The sequence below is a fragment of the Procambarus clarkii genome, chromosome 13 (genome assembly GCF_040958095.1).
Source record: "Procambarus clarkii isolate CNS0578487 chromosome 13, FALCON_Pclarkii_2.0, whole genome shotgun sequence".
Taxonomy (NCBI): Eukaryota; Metazoa; Arthropoda; class Malacostraca; order Decapoda; family Cambaridae; genus Procambarus; species Procambarus clarkii.
The window spans coordinates 7,578,518-7,605,488 of NC_091162.1; the positions used below are offsets into that span (position 1 = coordinate 7,578,518).

At 41.1% G+C, this 26,971-nt stretch overlaps 1 protein-coding gene across 2 annotated transcripts; it reads left to right on the forward strand.

The window, feature by feature from the left end:
• Positions 1-3,409: 3,409 nt before the first annotated feature.
• Positions 3,410-26,731, forward strand: LOC123757304 (cilia- and flagella-associated protein 298-A). Of its 2 annotated transcripts, none has more exons than XM_045740869.2 (8): positions 3,410-3,507; positions 7,800-7,960; positions 8,478-8,616; positions 10,758-10,854; positions 14,468-14,638; positions 17,730-17,828; positions 24,354-24,470; positions 26,553-26,731. In XM_045740869.2, the coding sequence occupies exons 2-8, from the start codon at positions 7,822-7,824 to the stop codon at positions 26,658-26,660; spliced, it is 870 nt and encodes a 289-aa protein (XP_045596825.1). In that variant the 5' UTR covers positions 3,410-3,507; positions 7,800-7,821; the 3' UTR covers positions 26,661-26,731. The 2 variants fall into 2 exon arrangements, with proteins under 2 accessions (XP_045596825.1, XP_045596824.1); XM_045740868.2 differs by lacking the exon at positions 3,410-3,507 and adding an exon at positions 7,510-7,644.
• The last annotated feature ends 240 nt before the right edge of the window (positions 26,732-26,971 follow it).

Consider the following 26,971-nt stretch of genomic DNA (forward strand, 5'->3'; position numbering starts at 1 on the left):
CGAGAAGAAGTTCCTGTAAAATAGTCTAATAGGGGGTACAAGTGTTGTATTGTTGTTGTGTTGATTTAGGGGCGACGACGATCGTGGGATCGGATGCGCCCCGGCTGCCCGATACCGGGAAATAGCGAAGGGATGGGGTCCCTATAGTCTCTTCAGGCCATAGACCCTACAATCTCCTCAGGCGACAAATTTTACAGTCTCTTCAGGCCGCGGACATGACGGATGAAGCGGAAGGTATTAAGTGTTGTGTTAGTTGACTCTTCAGAGGTCTTGTTGTGGTCGCTTACCACACCAGACCATTCCAACAATCTCATTTTCTCTTATTATTTATTATTTTGTTATTATTTATATATATACAAGAGTTCTTACATTCTTGTACTGCCACTAGTACACGTAGCGTTTCGAGCAAATCCTTAATCTCATGTTCCCTGGAATACGACCAGGTTAAATACGACCATACGACCAGGTTTTCTTGGTTAAAACCTTTTTTGTATATTGTTATGCCTGGATGTATTAGCTTAGGTTAGACTGTATTTGGCTGGGTTGTGTTAGGTTGAGCTAAGTAAAGTTAGTAAGGTTCCCATATATGTCGGCACCTGCATAAAGCAGTTTATATGCCTTGTTCCCCGTCCAGCGGGGCTGCACCTTCTCGTACTTGGTCCAGTCTCCGAACACGGCGCACATTATTAATATTTTCCCGCTCTTCTCAAAATTTTTAATTATTATTATAATACAAAATATAATTTACTGGTGTATTTACTTGTGTATTTACCACACAATATTTGTTTATAAATACAAAACCGCCATTTAAAGTTAAATCTAAAAGATGTACATGACTATATTATGATGGATCTAAGATATATTGTAAAGTTCGAGTCTGAGACAGAGACCCAATATAAGTCGAGAGTATGGACGAGGGGTCGAGCTTCAGCTCCAGTCCCCCTCCACTCTCCTCAGTCATGGCTACTGGCATGGAAAGAGTCGTAGGCGGATCCAAAAGGCTCCTGGATGAGCACAATAGCCACAGAAAAAGACCAAAACTCGAAGACACGTGCTATGAGATCAGCGACAATGGCGAGGTGCTGACAATATACTTCCTTCATCAGCCTATAATGTGTGATCCCCCGTCACTAGAGGGTATGGAGGAGGTTGCTCTGGAGGACCATAATCACCTCCAAGTGAAAATCAACGGGAAACCCTCTACTATGTTCGTTGACAGCGGGGCGACAATGAATTTTATAGAACACCGAGAAGCAGTAGAACTAGGATTAGATAAGATGGTGTCCGAGACCTACTCCACTAAAATAGGTCTTTTTAGCGAATTAAAAGACGTCATTTTGAGTACAGTAAACAATGTTAAGATACAGTTACAAAACGGCAATGAATTGACCGCAAGAGTAGACATTTTTCCTCCGGAAATGGACAATTACTACGACCACGATCCAATCCCAAATTTCAATTTTAGTTTCCCATTAATGACAGAGTACCACGTAATACAGTAGATTCACAGTAATAAATCATCGCTCTACTTTAAGAAACTAAGACCCCATAAATATAAAGGATTTGGATTGGCCTCTTCGAAACAGTCTTATATAAGAATGAAGTTACCACATAAAGCACAAAATACAGTAACCGATAAGATACTGGTTGATACAGGTTCACATGAAACCGGCATTTCAAGCTTGTTCCTGGAAAGCATTGGTTTGGAAAACAACCCACCCAAAACGGTTCGGATCCACATGGGAGGCGACACCTACATTGAAAACCAGCTACAGGTACTCCCTGAGGAACGGTCCCCCCTTATAATTGGTACTGATCTCATGGAGAAGTATCGCTGCACATTGGATGCCTCATCATTTTATTTACATTTTTAGGTTGATAATAAAACTTATTTGACTCTACTTTATTGATAAAGTATAGCAGCCTAACCCTCGTTATATAAAGTAATACATTTAATATACCAATGTGCTTTAATATACAGTACTTATTAATCTCTCTCATCTCATTTTTTTTTCTTGCAATGTATCTGTTATCATTTTATTAATTCTGCTAGAATTTACCTACATGTATTCTCGCAAACCCAATGTACCTTCTTGTATATAAATAAATGAATAAATAAATAATTTGTGTATTTTACCTTATCTAATAACTAGCATGTTTACACCTACCTGTGTAAATAAAAAAATGTGTGTGTGTGTACAGGTCTCTCACACCTCTATGTCGAGGGATATATAATAAAAATAATTATAAATTAATAATAATAAATAATTAAAGGATGAGTATGGGGTGGTTCAATTCAAGTTCAAGTATGTTTATTGAGATAAGAAAGAAATACATCTTAAAGGGATAGAGTAGCTCAGGCTATTTCTACCCCCCCCCCCTTCTACTTCAAAATTTGAAGTAGAGGGGGGTAGACTTTTTGAAAAAAACAAAAAAACATACATGGGTTGACAACAGAGGGGTAAGGTAGGTTACAGGGAATTTATTAGGTAGTGCTTCGTTTTTATCTTAAACTGGTTGAGAGAGGTACTGTCTTTAACATGGTTGGGAAGGTCATTCCACATTCTGGGTCCCTTGATTTGAAGAGCATTTCTAGTATGATTAAGTCGTACTCTAGGAATATCAAAACTGTATTTATTTCTGGTGTGGTGCTCATGGGTTCTGTTACAACCTTCAATGAATATTTTGAGGTCAGGATTGGCATTACAGTTCAGCGTTTTATATATGTATAATACACATGAGAGAATGTGCAATGACTTAATATCTAACATATTCAGAGATTTGAGTAGGGGTACCGAGTGATGTCTGAGGCTAGAGTTGGATATTGTCCTAATAGCAGCTTTGTGTTGAGTAATTAGAGGACGTAAATGATTTTGGGTAGTAGAACCCCAAGCACAAATACCATAGTTGAGATATGGATAGATGAGGGAGTAATAGAGAGTCACCAGGGCAGGGCGGGGTACATAATATCTGATCTTAGAAAGAATGCCAACAGTTTTTGAAACTTTTTTTTATATATTTCAGTGGGGTCCCTCGATTGTTTCAAGCACGGGTTGGACAAGTATATGAGTGGGATTGGGTGGTTATAAATAGGAGCTGCCTCGTATGGGCCAATAGGCCTTCTGCAGTTACCTTTGTTCTTATGTTCTTATGTTCTTATTTAGAATGTGTCCCTGGAAATAACACAATTTATACTTTAAGCTCAATTACTATTAAGTTTTAGTCTTGTTTTTCCCCTCACCTTGCCCGAAACGCTATGCGTACTAGTGGCTTTAGGTATTGTATATACTATTTCTATCTTTAAATGCAACATTATGTATGTAACTCAATGAATGTACCTTTACCTGAATAAAAAAATCTAAATCTAAATTAATAAACAAATCCGGTGACGAATCGTCTTGTGTACGACGTGACTTGTACCCAGGTGGTCGCCATGGCAACCGGTGACGCCGCCGCCGCCAGCCCTCGAGGGTCCACGCTCGTCTTCTCCTCTTCCTCCTTGTTCTGGTGACTAATTACTACGCCACTGGATAGTTACCTACTAGCCACGTCACGTATTACACAGTGACCCGTAACTGCAGCTGGACACGGCATGAGAGAGCCATTAGAGTCCACAGTAGTGTTGATGCTCTAGGAAGTAGCATGTTGTTGGGGGTCCGTCTTGTATATTGGTGGTCATCTTGGCATCCCGTCCACGAGGCTTGTGTGTCTGTGATTTGTATTGATCTAAACGTCTTGGGTAATTGACAGGGGCTAGGAGCATGCTCTGTATTGATCTAGGGTAATTGACGGGGTTAGGAGCATGCTCTGTATTGATCTAGGGTAATTGACAGGGGCTAGGAGCATGCTCTGTATTGATCTAGGGCAATTGACAGGGGTTAGGAGCATGCTTTGTATTGATCTAGGGTAATTGACGGGGCTAGGAGCATGCTCTGTATTGATCTAGGGTAATTGACGGGGTTAGGAGCATGCTTTGTATTGATCTAGGGTAATTGACGGGGTTAGGAGCATGCTTTGTATTGATCTAGGGCAATTGACAGGGGCTAGGAGCATGCTTTGTATTGATCTAGGGTAATTGACAGGGGTTAGGAGCATGCTTTGTATTGATCTAGGGTAATTGACAGGGGTTAGGAGCATGCTCTGTATTGATCTAGGGTAATTGACAGGGGTTAGGAGCATGCTCTGTATTGATCTAGGGTAATTGACGGGGTTAGGAGCATGCTCTGTATTGATCTAGGGTAATTGACGGGGCTAGGAGCATGCTCTGTATTGATCTAGGGTAATTGACAGGGGTTAGGAGCATGCTTTGTATTGATCTAGGGCAATTGACAGGGGCTAGGAGCATGCTTTGTATTGATCTAGGGTAATTGACAGGGGTTAGGAGCATGCTCTGTATTGATCTAGGGTAATTGACGGGGTTAGGAGCATGCTCTGTATTGATCTAGGGTAATTGACGGGGCTAGGAGCATGCTCTGTATTGATCTAGGGTAATTGACAGGGGTTAGGAGCATGCTTTGTATTGATCTAGGGTAATTGACAGGGGCTAGGAGCATGCTTTGTATTGATCTAGGGTAATTGACGGGGCTAGGAGCATGCTCTGTATTGATCTAGGGTAATTGACAGGGGTTAGGAGCATGCTTTGTATTGATCTAGGGTAATTGACAGGGGCTAGGAGCATGCTTTGTATTGATCTAGGGTAATTGACAGGGGGTTAGGAGCCTTCTTGCCAACTCCATGTATAAGGAATTTAATGACAGCCAAATTTTCTGCTGGCTTTTTGGCAAACTTTGTTTTCTTATTGTTCAAGCTTTATATATTGTTAGGTTAGGTTGTTGGTTTAGGCTCGGTTGGTTAGGTTAGGATGGTTAGATTAGCTTGGTTAGGTTAGGTTAGATAGGCTGGGTAAGATTGTTTGTTTGTTTAGGCTCACTTGGTTAGGTTAGGTTAGATAGGCTGGGTAAGATTGTTTGTTGGTTTAGGCTCGCTTGGTTATAAAAATGTTGATGAATTGTCTTTGGTAGGAAGTGGTCTGTATTTTGTTCAATTACCCCCAAGTTGCCAGTAGACTACAAAACTGTATCGGCATTAAAATTATGACGCCAGAGTGATGTCGTGTGTCTTGTGCACACCATATATAAAACACAATGTGTTATCTGTTATTTTGGTTAGGTTAGGCTGGGCTGATCTGGGCTAGTTTGGGCTGGGCTGTAGTGGGGGTCGTTATGTAATTCCAAAAGCATGAAATTAATTACAATATAATATTTGTTTTGGTGTTCTAGAGAATGGTGTTCTAAAAAAGATCAATTTATTTCATTTTTATTTATTTTATTTTATTTATATTTATATTTATTTAATATTTATTTATTTGATTATTTAGATGCTTTAGGTTGTAGGCGTACTAGTATATATAATTGGTGATCTTACAATCTTGCAAAGCAAATAACACATTTTGTTTTGTTTTGGGCAGAAAAATGGGTTTGGCATTTTGTGAATGGAGTTTTTATGGAAAACAACAAAAATTAGATTTATATACATCATACAGTATGTAATAAAATTAATTATATGATCTAAAACAGATACTTCTTGAGCTTGTCTAATGCCTTTGTATTATAAAATAAATTCTGTACTTATTTACTTATTTAACTTATTTACTTATTTACTGTATAAGGTGATTTCCATCAAAATTTTTATTATGTAGCAGATTTTATGTACAGAAAGTTAATGTATATAATTACTTAAGTATTACCTGCTAGATTTGTTTCACTTGAACCATTGTTCCATTCAGTGTTCGGTCCCAGGTGTACAATCTTTGTTACACTGTATACCTCACAGTGCCGTAGTTGTAGGTCATTTATTGCAAATCTTTTGTACCTGTGTTTACCCGAGTTTACCTGAAAGCCACTAGTGGCCTTGACGAGGACAGGAAGTCAGACGGTCGGTGTTCAATCCCTGACCGTCCACAAGTGATTGAGCACCATTCCTTCCTTTGTCCCATCCCAAATCCTTCTCCAAACCCCTTCCAAGTGCTATACAGTCGCAATGACTTGGCGCTTTCCCCTGAAAATTTCCTTCCTTGTCGAAGGTGGGCCACCCCCACCCCATTTTCCTTGATGATCTTTTCCAGCTGTACTTTAAAAGTTAGCAGAGTTTTGGCATTTACGGCTTCAGCGGGTTGGCGGTTCCGTGGGTCTATAACCCTGTGGGTGAAAGAGTATATCCTGTTCTGTCCTACACTATTCCATTTCCACTAAATGTGTAATATATCTTTCTCATGAAGTGATTTAAGGGGGATTGTTATGCTTACGTTGCTATTGTGTGTTAGAGGGATTAACAGAACCAAGCAACAAAAAAGGCCACAATGGAGCCTGAAGACAGGAAGCAATAAACAAATAAAAAATAAGAGAGAGAGAGAGAGAGAATATGAATGAATGTAGAGAGAGAAACAAACTTCCATATGTGCATTATGTGCCAAACAAATTCCAAAAGCCCATAAAGTATGAACCCTCAAACAACATCTTTTGAAAAGTTGTTGACAATTGCTAAAATCAGATGCAAATGTGGCGATACTGAATACAGTGATCTTGCCAAAAAGAGTTGAAAACTAAACACCTTCCAACCTCTCATCTGGCATAACTATCTTTCATAAATCATGTTATTCCCAACTAGTGCATCCCACTATGCTGGATAGAGCAAAGGAATGCTATAACATGTCTTTACAAAAACAACATACTGGAGCAATTATTGTGAAGAAGTGTGATAGGCCATCATTCACTGGAGAAGTAAGTTCGTCTACCACAGTATCGGCTGAGAGATATAGCTGCTCTAAACTTGTGCCTCGCAATAAAAATGGCTGCATCTGTTGCCAGGAAACAAAATCAGACATTCTTCATGAAGTTTGGACATTTAGCATGAGACAAAACATTAAAACAGTTTTGACACATGTAGCAATGAAACACTGATACTCCGATTTGAAGTACGTGTATGTTGAATGAGCCTGGTGATGCGGTAGCATATGATATGAAGTATCATTTTTCATGTTGGATTCTGCTACAGAGAAAAGCTGGAAATTTTTTAAAGTTCCTCATGTAAACTTGGCAGGGTAATTGCAGATGTAGAATTATTGAACATTGTGAAATCTTCTTTACATTATTCAGTCAGGAATGGTGGACATCAAAGTAATCAATACTTACCATGACCTTGTAGATCATCAGGTACCAAAGATAAGGAACACCCCTCAAACACGCAAAATGTGGGGCCCACCGGGCTGCTCCACAAGGACCACAACAGAAACCGGAGGGTATTCCCAAACCCCTGAAGGAAAATCAATATTAATTTACACACCATTGTTTACAGATTGTGCCAGTGATTTGTTTGATTTCATCATTTTATCAAATATTAGTTCTGTACAAGTATTATTGTTTATTTTACTACTAAATCTAACGATTACAATTTATTGAGAAAATAATTTTACCTGAATTCTCCAGGTACTCCATCGACCAGGCCTCCAACCAGGAGGCCTGGTCGACGACCGGGCTGCGGGGACGCTAAGCCCCGGAAGCACCTCAAGGTAAGGTAAGGTAATTTACCCGAGGACCACCATTCTAGTGGCTTGGACGAGGACTGGAAGCTGCCGGCTTCACAAAGGTTTCCACATTATTTTTGAGGTTTTTACTGTATAATAATTGTTTTCCCAGATTAATTTTCAGGCTTTTCAGATGCAAATGCCTGTGTTAGCACTATAAGGTTGGCATTGGTCACCTTCTTTTTGTATAGCTCAAATATAGATGCATTTTTTCCAGACATATTATCTACTGGAACACAATGGTGGTCATTCATATTAAACGTGGAGATGATAGCCAGTTCCTCTTGGAAACAACTGTACAAGCAGCCGTGGAAGATGTCTTGAAGAGCGTGGTGATGATTCACAATGGTAGACTGAAGGTATACAGGATCTGTACTGGTGAGTGTATAGGAGCTCTCGTCATGCTGTATACTCACACAAGTCTTAGTGTTGCTATGTTTATATTGTGTTTTAGTGTAAATGTAGATTTAAGTAAACTGTGTCATATTTTTTTGAACTGTTGGAAATTGCATCCAGTACAATGGAACCTCGAGTGACGAGCGGCTCCAGTTACGAGCATTTCGAGTATCGAGCCACTCGCAGAAAATATGTCTAGACTGACAAGCTTTTGCTCGATTAACGAGCGTTCCCACTGGTTCTCGGCCACTTCCAACAACAGTTTTGTTGTTGTTTCGCAAGACGAGTTTTCCACATGACGAGCTTGGTGCCGGAACGAATTAAAGTCATTAATCGAGGCGCCACTGTACTTGATTACAGTATTATTATTATTTAAGCTTAATTTTGATTGAATATGTTATGCAGATTCATATTTTGCATCCATCTCTGAGAATGGTTATGAAGTGCAGCATATTTGTCCAAAGTTAGCTCAGTATTGTTACTTTGTTATTTTTGTTAGAAATGGCATTGCTAGCTGAACACGGGCCATCACTCCCACCCGAGATGCATGGTCTCTCAGAAGATCAAATCCAAGACCTGCGACTTAAGGATGATTGGGCTGAGACATGTGTGGCCAGTGGTGGCTTTAAGGAAAACAAGTAAGTTGGACTGCTATTTAGATTTTTGTAATTTTTGCCTTTTTAATTTAAAGATGTGATGTCATCCATTCCTTTTCTGATGTTTGCTTTTCAAAATTTGCACTACAATAAATACAGTATACGTGTAATATATTTCTGTAAACAGCATAGAAATAATCAGTTTTGAAGGTGTGGAGGATTAAATGTGATGGATACGAAACATTGCACGGTACCCGAGTTGTATTCCTGGGTAGGGCAAGATGTTTGGCCAAGTTTCCTTCCACACGATGCTTCTGTTCACTTAGCAGTAAAGTGGTACCCAGGAATTAAGTGACTGTTGTGGTGTTGATTAACTTGATATCATTGTTACAATGGATTGATGGCAATTATCATAAACAAAGCCTGTAATGCCAGAGCCACAATGTAGTGATTACTGAGATATCACATTGGTTACTTAATTTCCTTACTCTTTTTCAATATGTTTGACATAATTTATCACTTAAGTGGTACATCTTCATGAAAACTATTACCTGGTAACACACAGTTACAGGGGTCTGTGGCTGAATGGACAGTGCTCTGGACTCGTAATCCTAGGGTCCGGGTTCGATTCCCGAAAACAGATGGGCAGAATTTCTTTTACCCTGATGCCCCTGTTACCTAGCAGTAAATAGGTAACTGGGAGTTAGACACCTGTTATGGGTTCCTTCTTGGGGGGGGGGGGTGAAAAAAAATATTTAGTAGTTAGTAACAGTTGATTGATTGACAGTTGAGAGGCGGGCCGAAAGAGCAGAGCTCAATCCCTGCAAGCACAATTAGGTGAATCATCAGAGGTGTATGTGAAATGGCTACCATCAGAGCTGCCTTTAGAAATTTGTGCAAGGACTTTACACACAAGATCATTGTATACCAAGACCTTGTATACCACATGTGTCGGACTAATCCCAGAGTATGCGGCTCCAACATGGAGTCCAGACCATAAGACGAAGTTGGACAAGGTTCAAAAGTAAGCCACTAGACTAGTTCCAGAACTAAGATGTATGATTTATGAGGAAAGGATGCATGAATTGCACCTCATGTTGCTGGAAGACGGCAGAGTTGGGAAGACATGATTGCCACATACAAAATTCTCGGGGGGAATTGACAAGGTAGATAGAGTATTTTTGTTTATTTATTTATTTATATGTGCATACTGTACAAGAGTTCTTACATTCTTGTAACCACTAGCACGCATAGCATTTTGGGCAGGTCCTTAATCCTAATTTTTTTTCCTCGGAATACGACCCAACAAATCGTTTAACAACCAGGTACCCATTCACTGCTGGGTGAACAGAGGCTGCACTTAAGGATTGGCGCCCGGTCACTCCCCCCGGCTAGGATATGAACTCGGGCCAAAGCGCTTGTGAAGCGCCGTGCTTTGGCGTGCAGCTTCATGTACCACCTATTTAATAAGGGTGGTACTCGCATAAAGGTTCACAGGTGGAAACTGAGTGCCCAAATGAGCCACAGAAACATTAGAAAGAATTTATTCAGTGTCAGAATATTTAGTATATGGAATGAATTAGGAAGTGATGTGAAGATGAGATGATGATGCTGTTTTGGTCCATCCTGGACAATTATCAGGTTGATTGTGTGTCATTATCATGTAGTACTAGTAAGTATGATCCACTTAACTACTGGGTGGATAATTTCCCACTTTCTTTATATCTGCATTGTTATTGTTTAGATTCACTCTACCTTTCTGGAGGTTAGTTCTTTGGTGAGGGTGATTAGTTGATCCCCTTTCACGCCTCTGAGAGGGCCAGGTTTTGGCCTCTGGTCTTTGATTGGTGTTTATTGACTTGCAATGGCCTAGTGTAATATGAGAGGCATGGAGCTATCCAGAGCAGCTAGCAAGAGGGAACCATCAAGGTCACCCCCGAGAAAAAGGCTTTTCATTACGCTCAACACGGATTTTATTCTGACATTCATATACTGTATATACAGTTTTCCCTCATTTTTTATGTGCTCTTTTGATCTTACTTTTTGCATCTAAATTGAAGTTATAAAATAATTAATAATTATCTACCTTACAACTGAGCTACAGCATTGACTTTTCTGAGTCAACATTAAGTTGACTCTTGGCCAGGAGTTTTTACTGATGCCTAGTGTTGTTATTGGTTTAGGGATCCCTGTGGAAGACGAAATGGATGCCAACCATTAGAGAAGATGCAAGAGGTGTTACACAAGACAATTGCAGAAGCAAAGGGAATTATATCTAAAGTAAGTAAAGCAATGAAATACAGTACATATATTTGTTATTGTGCACTGTAGTAGGTAAGTTCTCCATATGGGTGCGGTACTCTACTACCATCAAGAAAGTAAAATGGTATTCCTTTTCCTTTTCATGGTAGTGTTCTCTAGCCATGCTTACACTGCAACATCATTGTCTTTACTACATTTACATTAATAATGCAAATATTGTTTTTATTTTACATGCAAATATTGCATGTTTTCATAACAGAGTTGCCATAAATACTGTTTTCTTGGGGGGAGACCCTTGTGGCTTCTTGAAACTATCCCGCTGAGATTGCCCCCACTCATGTGGGAGTGGGAGATGGTGGGAGAACCATCTCACATGATTCGTGTGCTGTGAGATTCACAGCACACGAATGTGAACTGTGGTTCACATCAGCCGCATAGTGTTGTCTGACCTACTGAGGACTAGAGCCAGAACTTGGTCCCCTTGTAGAGGTTCAGAGAGTGGGTGACACACTGCCACACCCACCAGAAAAGCATCCAGGAAGTCAGTAAACCAATACAGAACACTGCTGAGTTCAGAGAAACCAAAGGTTCGAAACTCCCAAATGAACTCGTCAAACAATGCAAACAAATGATTAACTCTCTTAAAACTAGCACAAGCTCATAACACTAACCCCTAGCCAGTAAGGGTGGAAGGGGATGTGGAGCTCGAGGTCTCCCATACCCTTTCAAGTCGGTTTTGTCAGTGATGTGTGTCCGCTGTTGGACTCCCGAGTCATCAACCAGTCGCATGAGTTTACTTGCTTGTAAGCTAAGTGCTGGCCATCCTTGAACTTTGTTCTGTGAGGGGCCATTTGCTTGCTTGCTCTACATGTTAGCTAGCGTCGTAAGTGTGTTTTCTGTCCAGTTTGTGTTGTGTGGACCTGGCTTGTAGAGTGCTTGGAGCTGCATGTGTTTGGGGATACCTTCCCTATGTACTCTCTAGCACTGCCTCTGAACTGATAGTTCTCTTCACTGGTGTATGCGCAAGTTTTTTTTTTTTTTTTTTTTTTTTTAAGATATATACAAGAGTTGTTATATTCTTGTACAGACACTAGTATGCGTAGCGTTTCAGGCAAGTCCTTAATCCTATGGTCCCTGGAATATGACCCCCACGAAGAATCGTTTTTACAACCAAGTACCCATTTTACTGTTGAGTTAAACAGGGGCAACAGTTAAGGATTTGCGCTCGATAAATCCTCCCCAGCCAGGATACAAACCTATGACAAAGCGCTCGCGGAACGCCAGGCGAGTGTCTTGGCACTACACCACGGAGACTGTGATTTGGCGGAGACTGATTTGGCAGAGACTTTGCTGGACCACCAAGGTGGTGGCCTTGCCTCAGGTGTGTCAGGGTCTTTGGCTGCTGTCTACCCCATGGTTGGGGTGAACATATTCACTGGCCCACTGGGGGTTTATACTCTTGTTTTACATGACATGCTAAGGTTAACTTTTATAGAAACCTTGCCTAGGTTGTGTTGATCTACTTTTGTAATTCCTTTCGAGTGTCTACAGTGCCTGGTTGTCCTGTTTGGTCAATCCTTAAGGCCCCTGATCAAAAAGTCCACATCAAAAACCCTGCAGGTTTTTGATGTGGACTGTGGATATCCCCTCTGAACCCACTGTCACCTTGTTCGAGTTTGAGGGCTGTTTGTCGTTCATGTCACTGGATAACAATCGTTCTTTCTGCCTCCACAATGTTGCCTGATCAGTGGAATAGTTCAGTTCATGGATTTCATGGTTCTTATGGTTCATCAGAATGGAATGGATCAGTTCATAGATTTGTGTCCAACTGGATGCTCCAGAGTTAGCAGCCTTGTTTTTAGGGACATGTAATTGGAGGTGTTGAGAATTCCACCTTGGTTCCTTCTGTGCCAAGGAACTCAAATTCCCCCCCCCCCCCCCCCCCCATCTAGAGGGAGCTACCCTCTTCAAGGATAGAGGATACCCTTGAAGTATTCTTCAAGTTCTTGAAGGATACTTCAAAAAGAGGGGGAGGGGGTTCCTTGTCACAGAAGGACCCAAGGTGAAATTCACAACAGCTCCAATTACATGTCCCTAAAAACAAGGCTGGCCAACTCTGGAGCATCCAGTTGAGCACAAATCTATGAACTCTGAAGGCAGGCAAACCGAACCTGCAAAGCAACAGACAGCTGCCTGATAAGCTTCTACTTGGCTTGGAGGGTCTGAGAGATGAGCCACATTGCGGGGTACAAAACTCAGAGTCAAGAAGTTTGTGTTCCTTTAGACTCCCGTTGGTCCTTTGTCCCTTTTAATAAAGGCCTTTTGCATCAGGGGGAAGGTTTTTGTTAACCCCCCAATCCTCCTTGTTTGATTTTGATCCTTCTGCAACTTCATACTGGGTTCTTTTTCCATGTACCTTTCAGTCTGTCAGATGCATCCATCCAGAGGTTTCCTTCCTCTCGGGTCCCTCTTCAGTGGATCTCATTAATACTTTCACATTCCGATGATGCTAAAACATGTCATCTGTACTCCTACAATAACATTCCAGTGAATGATTCATCCGATTGGCATTCATAAACATTTGTATATTCATTGCTGTTGCGCGTAATCTAATATACATACTCTTGTTTTTGTATTATATTTATTATAGTCATCTCCGTTTGGTGTCCCTGGCACCTGCAAGGTTTTCTGGAGGAAAAAGAACAGTGACTCCCTAAAGCTGCGGTAGCTCCATACATCTCATATCAACCTTAGGCGTCCTGAATGGCCTACTGGAAACCAGAGCCAGAACCTGGCCCTCTCACAGAGGCACTGGTAGCAGGGAGATTGTTATGATCACCCTTGCTAAAGGAAACAGCCAGGAAGTAAGTGAAGCTATGCAGATGGCTGCAAGGTTCGGAAGAAAAAAGAACTGAAGCAGCAATAGCCCATGCAACCTATTTGCTCTGAGGTTAGATTTAACTCCCATAGTTATGGCTGATCACCAAGTGGTAGCACCTCTGGGGGCTACCACTTGTTGCTCACTTGTTGCTCACTTGTTGCACTGTTGCCCTACTCTCATCATCAAACCCTCAGTCCTGTTGCTGATGTCTCTTGAATATGGACCTCCTTCAGTCTCCAGTGAGTCTGAGTTTTTCCAAGAAAGTGTGGGCCATTCTTTGGACTCTGTCCTGTAGGAGCCATTTGCTTGCATTCCTGTGTTTGGTATTTGCTTTATGAGTGTTTTCAAGCCTCACTTGACCCCATTGCGGCCAAAGTAAGTACAATTTTGAGTTTATTTTTACAATTCTGTAATCAGGGAAGGGTTTTTAACAAAAAAAAGTCCTGAGAATTTATTTCCTGCGCACAGGAGCACAGGAGGGGTGCCGTATTTGGAAGACGAGCAGCACAGTGGTTAAACTATTGTGACTTATGGACCAAACAATGTAAGTGTACACCCATGAACAGTAGTCCCTTCACTGCTAGTCCCAGAAGTTTGTATGTGTACCTTGCAAAGTCTCTGTTATATGTATTAGTACAAGTAAAGCTTATGCTTGTCATGAACAAGGGACTTGAATAAACATTGTTATGTGTTAAATACTTCTTACATTATATACAATGTCTTAATATTAATAATACTTAATATTTTCAGGAACAAGTAAAAAGCAACAAATGCCTAACGGAACAACACGTGTGTGATGCACTTGACATGTTACGAGGAGCCGTTATGATTGTGTTCCCAATGAACTTGCCGCCACATGACCCAATCAGGGAAGAGCTGGAGAACCGGGAAGTGTTAATTGGAACACAAGATGAGAAGTTTGTAAGTAAACAAAACATGTTTTGCCACATACAACATTTCATATACTGTACAGTACTACACTATTCTCTTCCATGGCTAAAGAATGAGACTGATGATAGTGAGAATACTTCTTCACATCAACTTGACACTTGTAATATTTATATCATGATTGTTATATTGAATGCATATTTTACTGCATTATACCTTCAAGGGGAGCCGGTCGGCCGAGCAGAGAGCACACTGGACTTGTAATCCTGTGGTCCCGGGTTCGATCCCGGGCGCCGGCGAGAAACGATGGGCAGAGTTTCTTTCACCCTATGCCCCTGTTACCTAGCAGTAAAATAGGTACCTGGGTGTTAGTCAGCTGTCACAGGCTGCTTCCTGGGGGTGGAGGCCTGGTCGAGGACCGGGCCGCGGGGACACTAAAGCCCCGAAATCGTCCAAAGATAACCTAAAGACTCTAAAGAAGGGGCTGGGAAATGAGCTTTTTCAACCTTGCTCAAATGCTTTCAAATTTTTGGTACATAATCTACTAGGCACGTGCTCCAACTTTGTCTAAATAATTGCCAACGTAACTTGAAAAACAAGAAAATGAAATATAATTATAAAATGAATATTGAAAATTTTAGATTTGCAAATGAGCATCAAAAATATAAAATATCACAAATTTTTCACTTGGTGTTATTATGCTCTCAGAAGAGCATATGATCTTCATATTTATTGAGAATTATTATAGGATTCAGTATAGTTTACTGTAAAAAAAAATTCAGTATGGCATTTGAAATATGCACCAAAGTTAGACCAAAAAATGTATAACATTTAAGGTTTATGGAAAAACATTCAAATATTAATGTAGAACAGACAGCTGTGCCTGCTATATGTAAAAATGGTGAGAATTGGTCAAAAACCAGGGTTTTGATGCTGACCCAAAATTGAAATTCTAGTTTTAGAGATAAAGTTATCGTCAATGATAAGGTAGTTCTAATTCTTTAATTTACTTGTATGTTTTAATAAACATTGTTTGGCATTCGTACTTGAATATGTGAAAGTTATAGGTCAATATGTGTTGAAATGAAGTCAAGAAAAAATACCCCCCACCCCCCCACCCAAAAAAAAAAATAGGGATAATTTTATTATAATGATTTAGGGAATATATATGTATGCTTTATATAAGAGATAAAGCCCCCAAGCTGGTCCCTAATCATCAAAACAACCTAAAGAGACAAAGAAAATATAGTTTGAAATCTGTGAAAAATCACCCCTGAACAAATTCAAGGTCCCAAGTTCTGCCAGTTATAGCTGATTTATTTGTTGACCAATTACATTCTATCTTAACATAACTAAGGATGGGTATGCACTCTACAAGCTGTAGAACACAATGTTTTTTGTGTGGTCCTCGGGTGATGGTTTCTATCTAGAACCTTCCCTAGATATCTCATTATCAGATTTGATCCAAGCTTTTCCACATAATTTGTAAGTTGTGTGTGGTCTGTTCTCTCCTATTGCACATTCCGTAACATGGCATGGAATAGGAGAAAATTGAATTCCATTTGATCAGGTATTCCTCGAAGGTGTTTATCAGGTTCTCTTTTGAACACTGTGAGAGGTCAGCCAGTTATGCCACTTATGCGTAGAGGGAGAGTATTGAAAAATTTCGGGCCCTTGATTCCTCGGGCCTCTCTCAACTTACCTACTGCACCGCTGCTTTTCAATGGGGGTATTCTGTACATCCTGCCATGCCTTCTGGTCTCATGTGGTGTTATTTCTGTGTGCACATTGCACATTTGAAACCAATCCCTCTAGTAATTTCCAAGTGTAAATTATTATGCATCTCTCCCACCTACACTCTAGGGTATATAAATTTAAACATTTTAAGTGGTCCCAATACTTTAGATGTTTTATTGAGTGGATTCTAGCAGTAAAAGCTCTTTGCACACACTCCAGCTTAGCAATTTATCCAGCTTTGAATGGGGCTGTTAGTGTGCAACAATATTCCACCCTAAAGAGCACGAGTATCGTGCTGTATCATCACTGGCATTGTATTTCTTGTTTGAAAGGCTCTTTTTATCCAAACTCATTTTTCTTGCAGTTGGGACGGCTGCTTTACTGTGTTCTTTAAAAGTATGGTCTTCCGACATGAATACAATCACATCCTTCCATTGTTTTTCTTTGTATAGTGTGGTTTGACTGCATTTTATATGTGGTTTCTGTTTTAATATTTTATTTTTTCCATAGAGAAGGAGCTTGAGCTATCCTCATTAAACATCATGTTGTTTTCCGTTGCTCATTGAAAGACTTGATTAATATAAGACTGTGTCCTCTATATTGTCTACTCTCATGAAAATTTAAGTGTCCGATGTGAAAAAGTAACGAATCAAGCACAATTCCCTGGAGACTGAGTGGTGGATGATGCAAATTTTAATTTGTTGTCTATTACACTCTGGGTTCTGTTCACTAGGAAGTTAAAGCTCCATCTCCCCTACTTTGCCAGTAATTCCTTTTGTGCACATTTTGTGTGCAATAACTCCATGGTCACATTTGTGAAAAGCTTTTGCATAATCTGTGTATACTACATCAGCATTTTGCTTGTCAACCATGGCATCTAAAAGCCATGTCATAATGGTTTAGCATTTGTAAGAGGCAGGAGCACCCTGTTCTGAATCCATGTTATCCAGTGTTAGAAAGATGTCGTGATTCAATGTGTTTTGTGATCTTAGTTCTTGGCACTCTTTCAACAATTTTTTTGGATATGTGATGTTAGTGCTGTTGGTCTGTAATTTTTTGCACCTGCTTTATTACCTTCTTTTGTGCAGTAGTGCAATCTCTGGTATTTTAAGTATGTCGGATAATATCAGTATCTAGGCTTCGTCTCCAAAAGATGTTTAAGGAATTCTTAATGTTTAAGAATTCCAGGAGTCCGGGCCTGGTGCAGAGTACATGGGCATGCAGTCTATGACTACTTCAAAGTCCAGTGGGATTAGGGTAAGCTTCAATTTGTAGGAATTAAGAATATGATTTGTAAATACTTTACTGAAAGTACTGTAATTGATAGTTAAATGGACAAAAACAATATCTATGTACAGTACTTCTAAAATTATTATTTTCTTTTTAGGTATTAGAGGCATCTATGACACAGTTATGGTTTGCAGGCAAAGAAATGCAGTGCGGAAAGAAACTGTTGGACTATGTAGGACGGAATGAAAAGTCTAAGGTGAGACTCTTATTAATACAGTCATTCATTTACTTTTCAATGCATGAATTCTAACTGAACATCTTAACACTTTGGCGTCGTGATGACATTCATGCAATCATTAAAACAATACACGCAGTTTGGGGCATAATGTCAATAGCGTCAACCATTAATTTTTGCCTATTCTTATTAGTAAGTATAAACATTGTGAGTGAGAGAGTTTAACACTGGGTTGTGCACTCACGGGCAACGCCCGGCCTACCTTGCGGTGTGAAGCGGGTGGCCCGCTGGGCCAGGCAAAGTGTTAAGTAGTGCCATTATATGTACAGTATTGAGAAAAGGCTAACTTTCTTGTGGTACCTTTTGAGGTTTGGAAAACATTTGGTTGCTACAATACAGTGGGTAGTTCCTATCATGTCTTTGTCTGTTGGGACAAGCACAAGCGTGTGTGTGTGTGTATGCCTACACCAAGCGTGTGTGTGTGTGTCTACAGGCTGAACACAAGGTATCATCTGGGAGGTGAAATCCTGCAAGAGTCAAATAGAGAGAAAGATCTGGGGGTTGATATCACACACCGAACCTGTCCCCAGAGGCCCACATCAAAAGGATATCAGCAGCAGCACATGCTAGGTTGACCAACATAAGAACTGCCTTTAGAAACTTGTGTAAGGAATCGTTTAGGACCCTGTATACCACTTATGTCAGACCAATCATGGAATATGCAGCTCCAGCCTGGAGTCCATACCTAGTTAAACACAAGACAATGTTAGAGAAGATTCAGCGGTATGCAACCAGACTTGTACCAGAACTGAGAGGAATGAGCTACGAGGAAAGGCTAAAGGAGCTGAACCTCACGTCCCTGGAAAACAGAAGAGTAAGGGAAGACATGATAACCCCCTACAAAATTCTCGGGGGAATTGACAGGGTGGACAAAGACAAATTCTTCAGCATGGGTGGAACACAGACAAGGGGACACGGGTGAAAACTTAGTACCCAGATGAGTCAGAGACATTAGAACATTTTTTCAGTGTCAGAGTAATTAATAAATGGAATGCATTAGAAAGTGATGTGGAGGTGGAAGTGAAAGTGGAGGCTGACCCCATACACAGTTTCAAATATAAGTATGATAGAGCCCAGTAGGCTCGGGAATCTGTACACCAGTTGATTGAAGGTTGAGAGGCAGGACCAGAGAGACAAAGCTCAACCCCCACAAGCACAACTAGGCGAGTACCACCTCAAGATTCAAAACTATATAGCGACAGTGTCATGATGCTGTTGATGTATGCTGTTGTCATTGCAATGTGGGAAGGGAAACTACCCCTAAAGATTAAGTTACCAGAGAAAGACATTATAATGTAGAATGATTCATTTGCAGCCCATCCAGTTGTGGCAATTGTCAACAATGGAATCACAGAAACTTGCAGTGTGATGAAAAAGCATGTTGTGGATCCTGCAGCTGCATGCATGACACTAGAGTCTGCTTGGACAAGATCAACTAAAACACAACAGTAATACCCAGTTTCATTAACTGCAAAAGTTTCAACAATGCATTTAGCCAGTGGTGTTCCCTGCAACAGCAACAGGCCCATTGCTCTGTAGATGAAGCATTGCATGTAGGTCAACACTTGGTGAATGGTGCAAGTCACACCACCAACCACATGAGAGGAGTCACATATGTGGCTACTATAGTACAAACTATCTCCGACAGTAACACGGATACATCATTGGCCGGACATATCTCTCAAGCAATGACACGTGGAACGAGTTGGCAAATCTTGCCGACTCACAGATGGCCTTGGCAGGGGCATACCCACACCTACCCCCACTCCACTCGCCTAAACTGTAACTGGGAACACCACCAGAAAATGCAGCTGTAGCAATGAAAGAAATGTACACCATCTTAATTCAAGGGAGTTATCAGACACAGGAGTTGAGAATCGAATAGAATCGCATATAGGACAAGATGCCCAAGGGGCGTCCAGGGAAGTGGGTATAGGGAACGAGCAATAGATTGCTGGAGCGAGCCGGGGCTTGACCCAACTGCTCAACATAAATCGGACTCAACATCTTCCACCAGGCAGGCTAGGCTAGAAGGTTTGGTCTTTGTGGGGATGCGGTGTTGCAGACTGCTGTCTTCCTGGTAGGTATGGTCTGCTTTCTCTTGTTCTCCTTAAGGTGGATAAGGAATAAACAAAGACTGATAAATATTAAGCAACTCCAAAGGTGGTACAGGCATGAATAGCTCGTAAGTTAAAAAAAAAAAAAGTTTGAAGATTAAGCCACCCAAGAGGAGCCACGGGCATGAATAGCCCGTAAGTGATGAATATTTTGTTCAGTAAATGTATACCGTGTGCCGAGGTAGCATTTAATCGTCAGGCAGCTATCGCGGGGGAGGATACTGCTTGACAGTATTTGAGGGTGTTCAGCTGCTGGACAACTTTTTTTGACCAGAAGACTGGCAGTGGTGATGGCTTCAGGGTGGTTACTGCAAGATTCAGGGACTCTTAACTCTTCCAAGGTCGTTGATTGCTTCACATTCCAGGAGATAGTGAAGTGGTGGCTTTTCTGTGATTGTTTGGCAGAAGATGCATTCTCACTTTCTAGGTTCACCAATTTCCCAGTTGCATCTGTAACCTAGATGTAGTCTATATAACCGAACTGCTATTTCCCCTGTGGATTCCTTTGGAGATATTTAACCTTTCTAACTTGGTGGCCTGAAGATACCATATTGCAGAGGGCGAACCTTCTGCTACTCTGGTGTAGATGGGCGTTGTTGAGGTGTTTTTTGTTGACGGTGGTTTTTATGCACTGTAGGCTGGGTTGGATTGTTTTATGTATCGCTGGATGACGAATTGCCAATTTAGTAATTTCATCGGCCTTCTCATTTAACACTTTCGCGCTATCTGGACGCGCCGGCGCGTTCGGTTTCGTCTAACGTAAACGCATAGTGGACATAAAGTTATGTCTACTTTTAAAATATTTGTATAAAATTCAATTTTTATCCGATTTACTTTGGGTTTGTTTCAAACTGCGCGCTATGAGGCTCTCTTTCTCACCACTAGGCTGCATGGTACAATAAGTTCATGAAAGGTGTGGATAACTTCGATCAAATGGTATTTTGTCCCAAACGGGTTGCAGGTGGGTGACTTTAGCCGTTTATACTGGTAATTCTTCCCCCATATCATGTATTATATGCATATGTCTGTTTAGGGAATTTTATTCCGATCAATATACAACCAAAAATAACTGTGTGCAACAAGTATAATCTTGACAAACATAACAAAAGTAAAAATATTTCGTGTGTGTTTGACGCTCACTGATATGTTCCAGCGTTGTTTTATATTTGTCGCTATTCTAACTTACGCTTTGTTGATATTGTTTACCTATGGGCACATAGAACATTCTATTGCGAACACATTGACATAAAAATGAATGACGTACATAGAAAATTAATGTCATGAGAGTGAAATAAGTATAAACTTTCAAAGCGCCGTGCGTCGTCCCGTCACCGATACCGGGTAAGTAAAAAGTAAGTATCCCAAGAGTAAAAACATTTTGTTGCTGATGGGCGCTCACGGCGAGTCATCTACGTAGTTATTTATTTGGTGCTGGTATCCCTATATGTTTCGTGACTTATTTTACTAATGTTCTTCTAGAGAATTTTATTGCGAACACGTTGGTACCAAAATGAAATACGTAGCATGAGAACTAAGGCCAGAAGAGTAAAAAGAGTATACACATTTTTGTTTTTACGCTTAAGCGATAAAAACGCAGCGCGCACATTCGGTTGGCTGAGTGACCTTTGCGGAGAGCGCGAAAGTGTTAATAGGACTCCAACTTGTAAGAAATTATTGATTGATTGAAGAAGATTAAGCCACCCAAGAGGTGGCACGGGCATGAATAGTCAATAAAAAAATTATTTTATTGGGAGGGTGGAGAGGGAGGTAGGGTGAGAGGGGGGGGGGGGGGAAGGAGGTATTGGGTGGGTGCTGGATGGAAGGGGGACTTGGGGGGGAGGGGTGGAGGATGCAACCCGTTCTCGCACTTTCGTATAGTCAGCAATATTGCAGCACATATTGACTGTAAGAAAGTGCGAGAACGGGTTGGAGGATGATTGGTGTATGCTTGGGATACAATCGTGGCAGTGGCGAGTTAGGTTTTGAAGTTTAATAATATGCTTGCCGGTCGGCCGAGCGGACAGCACGCTGGACTTGTGATCCTGTGGCCCTGGGTTTGATCCCAGGCGCCGGCGAGAAACAATGTGCAGAGTTTCTTTCACCCTATGCCCCTGTTACCTAGCAGTAAAATAGGTACCTGGGTGTTAGTCAGCTGTCACGGGCTGTTTCCTGGGGGTGGAGGCCTGGTCGAGGACCGGGCCGCGGGGACACTAAAAAAAAAAGCCCCGAAATCATCTCAAGATAACCTCAAGAAGGAAAAAACTCTAATGACATAACTGCAAAACAAAGGGTACTTAGACTAGCAATTAACAAGATACAGTGCATGAGACTTGACTGGCAATTCTAAGTTTACTAAAGGAGGAATGCACAACCAGGAAGGATAAGATGATGCCAGCCTGGTGAACAATGACACAACAGATGACATACCTGTGAACAACAGTGAACACAAGGAATGTCCACGAGAAAAAGGACAGACAATGCAAGAGAATTCTAAACCACAAGAATCTGATGTTAAACAACATAACCCCATCATAGTGGCAACACAGACTGTGAAAGATATGCAAACTCAAGGTAAAATATTAGAATCCTGATGGCCAGTTATTAGGATTCAAGCAGCAGAAAGAAGTCAGTGAGCAGCACGGAGCAGTCGGCGAGCAGCACGGAGCGGATTTTGAGTTAAAAACATCCAACTGTAAACCAAGGAACCCCTCGGTCACTGCCTGAAGATTGAACACTCCAACACAGAAGCCCCCGACACCCACCAAGATGGATATGAACACATGACTCCCCCTGACTAACCTCATAGAGCTTACCTTAACATGTCTAACTGTAAGGCACTGACAGGCAAAGGTAGCCTGTAACCAAAACAGAAAACATGAAACAAATTGTTTCCACTGCAAACAGTTCGGCCAAGGGAAAGCTGACCAAAAGTCCTTGAGGAATGCCCAACATAATGTCTAGTCCTAGAACCAAGCACTTAGGGGGCCACAAATGTTGGGGAACCTTGAGTGCAGGAATGTATCACTGAAGCACAAAGTAGACGAGAGGAGACTTTTAGGCCACAGGAAACAGAATGCTCGTCATACATGAGAAGCATTGCAATGTGCATGATTCTCTAGCAAGTACAGTGTATAACATGAACCTACTGCACATGAAACAAAAGTTTCTAAGAATGAAAATTTAACATAATCCGATGCACAAAGAAATCACATTAACATGATGTATCATTGAGAAAATCAGTAGGTGCCGTGAGCACGACTCAAACCTGCACACACACACTAAACTGTGACATGCTACAAAAGTAATGTAACCTGGAATTCATCTAGAGCCTCTAGGGTTCCCATGGCATCTTCTGATCCCAAATTAGGGCTCTACACATTACTGTACCTGCAATTTTCTAACTATCCGATGTTGAACTATGGTTTTGGCTAGCAAGCTGCCATCTTGTGATGGCCGGAGGGAAGTGGCCAGCTAGAAACCTAGTGCTTGGGTCAGATTGCTGCTTCAAGTCCCTAACCTTGCAATCCTTACCTGTGATGCCAGTTAAGGATTGCAAGGTAATGAAGAATTTCTGGGTACTGTACCATGCTTTCTCTTGTCACTCTGATCTGGGTTGACCTCTTCTTCCTTACCTCCCTGGCACTAGTATGACCTGACATTGATGATTTGAAATGATCCATGATGCACTGGTGCTGAATGTTACCCCTGTTCAGACCAACATTAACACGTAACACTGAAATTGTCTTGTGTTATTTTTACAGTTGGGAGAAAACCCAGGGTGCCCGTAGTATAGGTACAGTAGTGCAGGGTACAGTAGTATACATTTTGACATTGTTTAGAAGTTAGCAATGTTATAACAAGCATATGCACTGTTATTCAACCGTAGTCAATTTATTGTGGAATAAAAATTTTTGATCATGGTTTATTGTATTATTGCAGAGTATTGTCATGGTAGTGTTTTATATATTTATACTTAGAGTAGTGATGGTCAACACACATACTGTACCATGGGCTCCAGAATTAAACGTTTTGTGTAAGCTGTATACCATTGTATACAGAACCGGGGAGCCGGTTGGCCGAGCGGACAGCACGCTAGACTTGTGATCCTGTAGTCCCTGGTTCGATCCCGGGCACCGGCGAGAAACAATGGGCAGAGTTTCTTTCACCCTATGCCCCTGTTACCTAGCAGTAAATAGGTACCTGGGTGTTAGTCAGCTGTCACAAGCTACTTCCTGGGGGTGGAGGCCTGGTCGAGGACCTGGCTGTGGGGACCCTAAAAAGCCCCGAAATCATCTCAAGATAACCTCAAGATGTAAATTCCACATTGTATTAAATTTTTTATTCAAAATGAATGTTCTATTCATTGCAGATGATTATGAAAGTTCAGAAGCGTGGTCAGGGGCCGCCTAGCAGAGAACCCACCCTCACAGAGGAGCAACGAAAGGCCCTAATGGCAGCAGAGTTTCAGAGAAGAGAACAACTTAAGGTTAATATAATCTTTTGAGACATTGTCACAACATCCACTTACATTACCACCACCACCACCACCCACCATTACACAACTACACCACCCCTATACAATGGTACCTCCATTTACTAATTTAATCCGTTCCCAGAGATGGGTCGTAACTAGAAGCAAATTTTTCCATAAGAAATAATGTTACTTGAATTAATCCATTCCTCACTCAAAAAAAAATTTACTTCAAAATACATTTCATAAATAATACACACACACAATTTGTTCTATAATATGCACAAGTTACAGCTTACCTTTATTGATGACTCTTGTTGGCATATGGAAGATGGTGAGGAAGGATGGGGGGGAGGGGAAGAGGTGTTAGTGTTTGGAAAGGGAGTCCCCTTCCATTATAACATCAGGCAGTGATGACTTTTCTGGGGTACTCTATCTTCTATGTTTTGCCTGCATACCACTAGGACCTGCTTGTGGCTCGGTGCTTGCTTGTCTTACTAAGAATCTGTCTAAAGACACTCGTTTTTCCCTACATTTTAACACTTGTCTGCAGTAAGACATCACATTGTCATTTAAAAGGTCAATGCAACGGCCTGCTACAGCTTTATCTGGGTGAGTTTTTTCAACAAAACTTTGCAGTTCTTCCCATACTTCACACATTTTCTTAATGAGAAAGGGACATCCTCTACTGCCTCTACTCACAACTATTTTCTTAAGTTGAACCTTACCACTGACTTTCTTGGGACCCATGGCATATGTAATAATAACTTTTATGTTAAAAAAAAAAAGCAGAAAAACACTGTAATAATTTACAAAGAATTCAAGTGCGCTCATCACTAGGCGAGAGACACTGGTAAACTGAAGCGCGCCACTCTCTCGGTCGACCCATACATTTATCAACAAAGTCATAAATTCAGGCAAAGATCGTAAGTCGAGTCGAATTTTCCAACGAAATTGGGGTCGTAACTCAAAAAATTCATAAGTTGAGGTTCCACTGTATAACCATTAGATAAAGTAGACAAAAGAAGCCTATTTAAATTAATAATGGGTAAGATGAGAGGCCGTCAGTGGAAGCCTGACATGCATTTACCTGGAGCATACATGGTATGCTTCCAAATGTAATAAAGTTCTCATTCTCTGTAAGGATAGTCAGCAAGTTGAAGAAAAAGGGTGTTGAAGCCAGTTCCATCCAGAGCGAGGTAGTGTGTCAGGTATAAACAGTTAGGTGTTGGGACAAAGACCTAGATCTAACTACCCCTGCAGTTACTGATAGGTAAGTATAACCACAACCATTCCACTACACTGCAACCACCTCCTCAAGAGTTTCTTATGGTGAGCAGTCTTGTGTACAACTCCCTGGGGCCAGTGAGCAGGTTGCCTCTTCTACCCCATCCCCTCTCCTCTCCTTCTCTCCTGGCATCGTACGTGGAAAATGAAACAAACGTAGAGCTCTCATTTGGATTATCAATCGACCTGCTGGAGGAACCACCCTTCGGGGCTGTTTAGGTGTCCAGACTGGGGCAGGAGGGAGAAAGAGGTCTTTGCACCAGTATAGGAGAATATGCACTGCAGTAGGACTCCCCTTTTAAACAGAAACGGTGTAACCCCCTTTGTGCAGCGGACATCGTCTGGCCTATCTTGCTGACCTGGTAGGTGGTATTCTTTGGGTCCGGGGCCCAAACTTTTGAAACGGTGATGCATGGTAACCAAAACAACTTGTCAAACACATGCTCATGGAGGACGTGACCAGACCCAAGTCGGACAGTGATGGAAGATTGGGCTCGATAGCCCTGGCTACGATGAGCCTGGACTGGGCTTCATCTTTGGTTCACTCACTTGAACCTCTCCATCCCTCTCCCACTTAATAGCAGGGTTGATTCCAAATCCCCCAGTGTTGACTACCTCATCGCTTAGGATGACTCCGTCGTTGTTTTAACAACTGTGCTTTTTGGTAATCCTGATGACAAGTCAAGCTACCGAAGGTCCACCAGAGGAGGACATTATTATTGTGTTGATTTTTTTATAGCCAGTATTTCATTAGTAATTCTTCAATGTTTTAGTAAATTTCAAGGATATTTAAAATTTTCCACCTTACAGAAGTTAGATGAAGATGACGACTCCTATCTTAATTCTTCATGGGCCGACAACCACCAGCTTCATCGAGCTTTTCAAGGACTTAGCAACATTTCATGGAAACCGCATTAACCAATGATATTGCATGTAAAATAATACCAATGGTAATAATACTAAAAATAAATTGAATATTAATTGCTGTATTGCCATTTGTTATTTTGTGATACCTTAGGCTCATTTCCATATTTACAGTCAGTCCTTGCTTTGTGCAATGTAGCACTGAAAAATATGAATTTAAAAGTTGTGCTGATATTAGTTGATTATGAATTTAGTAACCCATTAGTACTCGCCTAGTTGTGCTGGTGATTAGTGATATTGTAGTTATACATATTATCCGACGATACACAGGTCTACTGTTGCCAGATGTCCAATACTGTACTTGT

Excerpts from the sequence above, each read along its gene's own strand:
- LOC123757304 (XM_045740869.2), top strand. The coding sequence starts at position 7,822 with ATGGTGGTCATTCATATTAAACGTGGAGATGATAGCCAGTTCCTCTTG. Across the intron at positions 8,617-10,757 it reads GGTGGCTTTAAGGAAAACAA|GGATCCCTGTGGAAGACGAA; the intron begins GTAAGTTGGACT and ends TTATTGGTTTAG. Across the intron at positions 10,855-14,467 it reads CAAAGGGAATTATATCTAAA|GAACAAGTAAAAAGCAACAA; the intron begins GTAAGTAAAGCA and ends TAATATTTTCAG.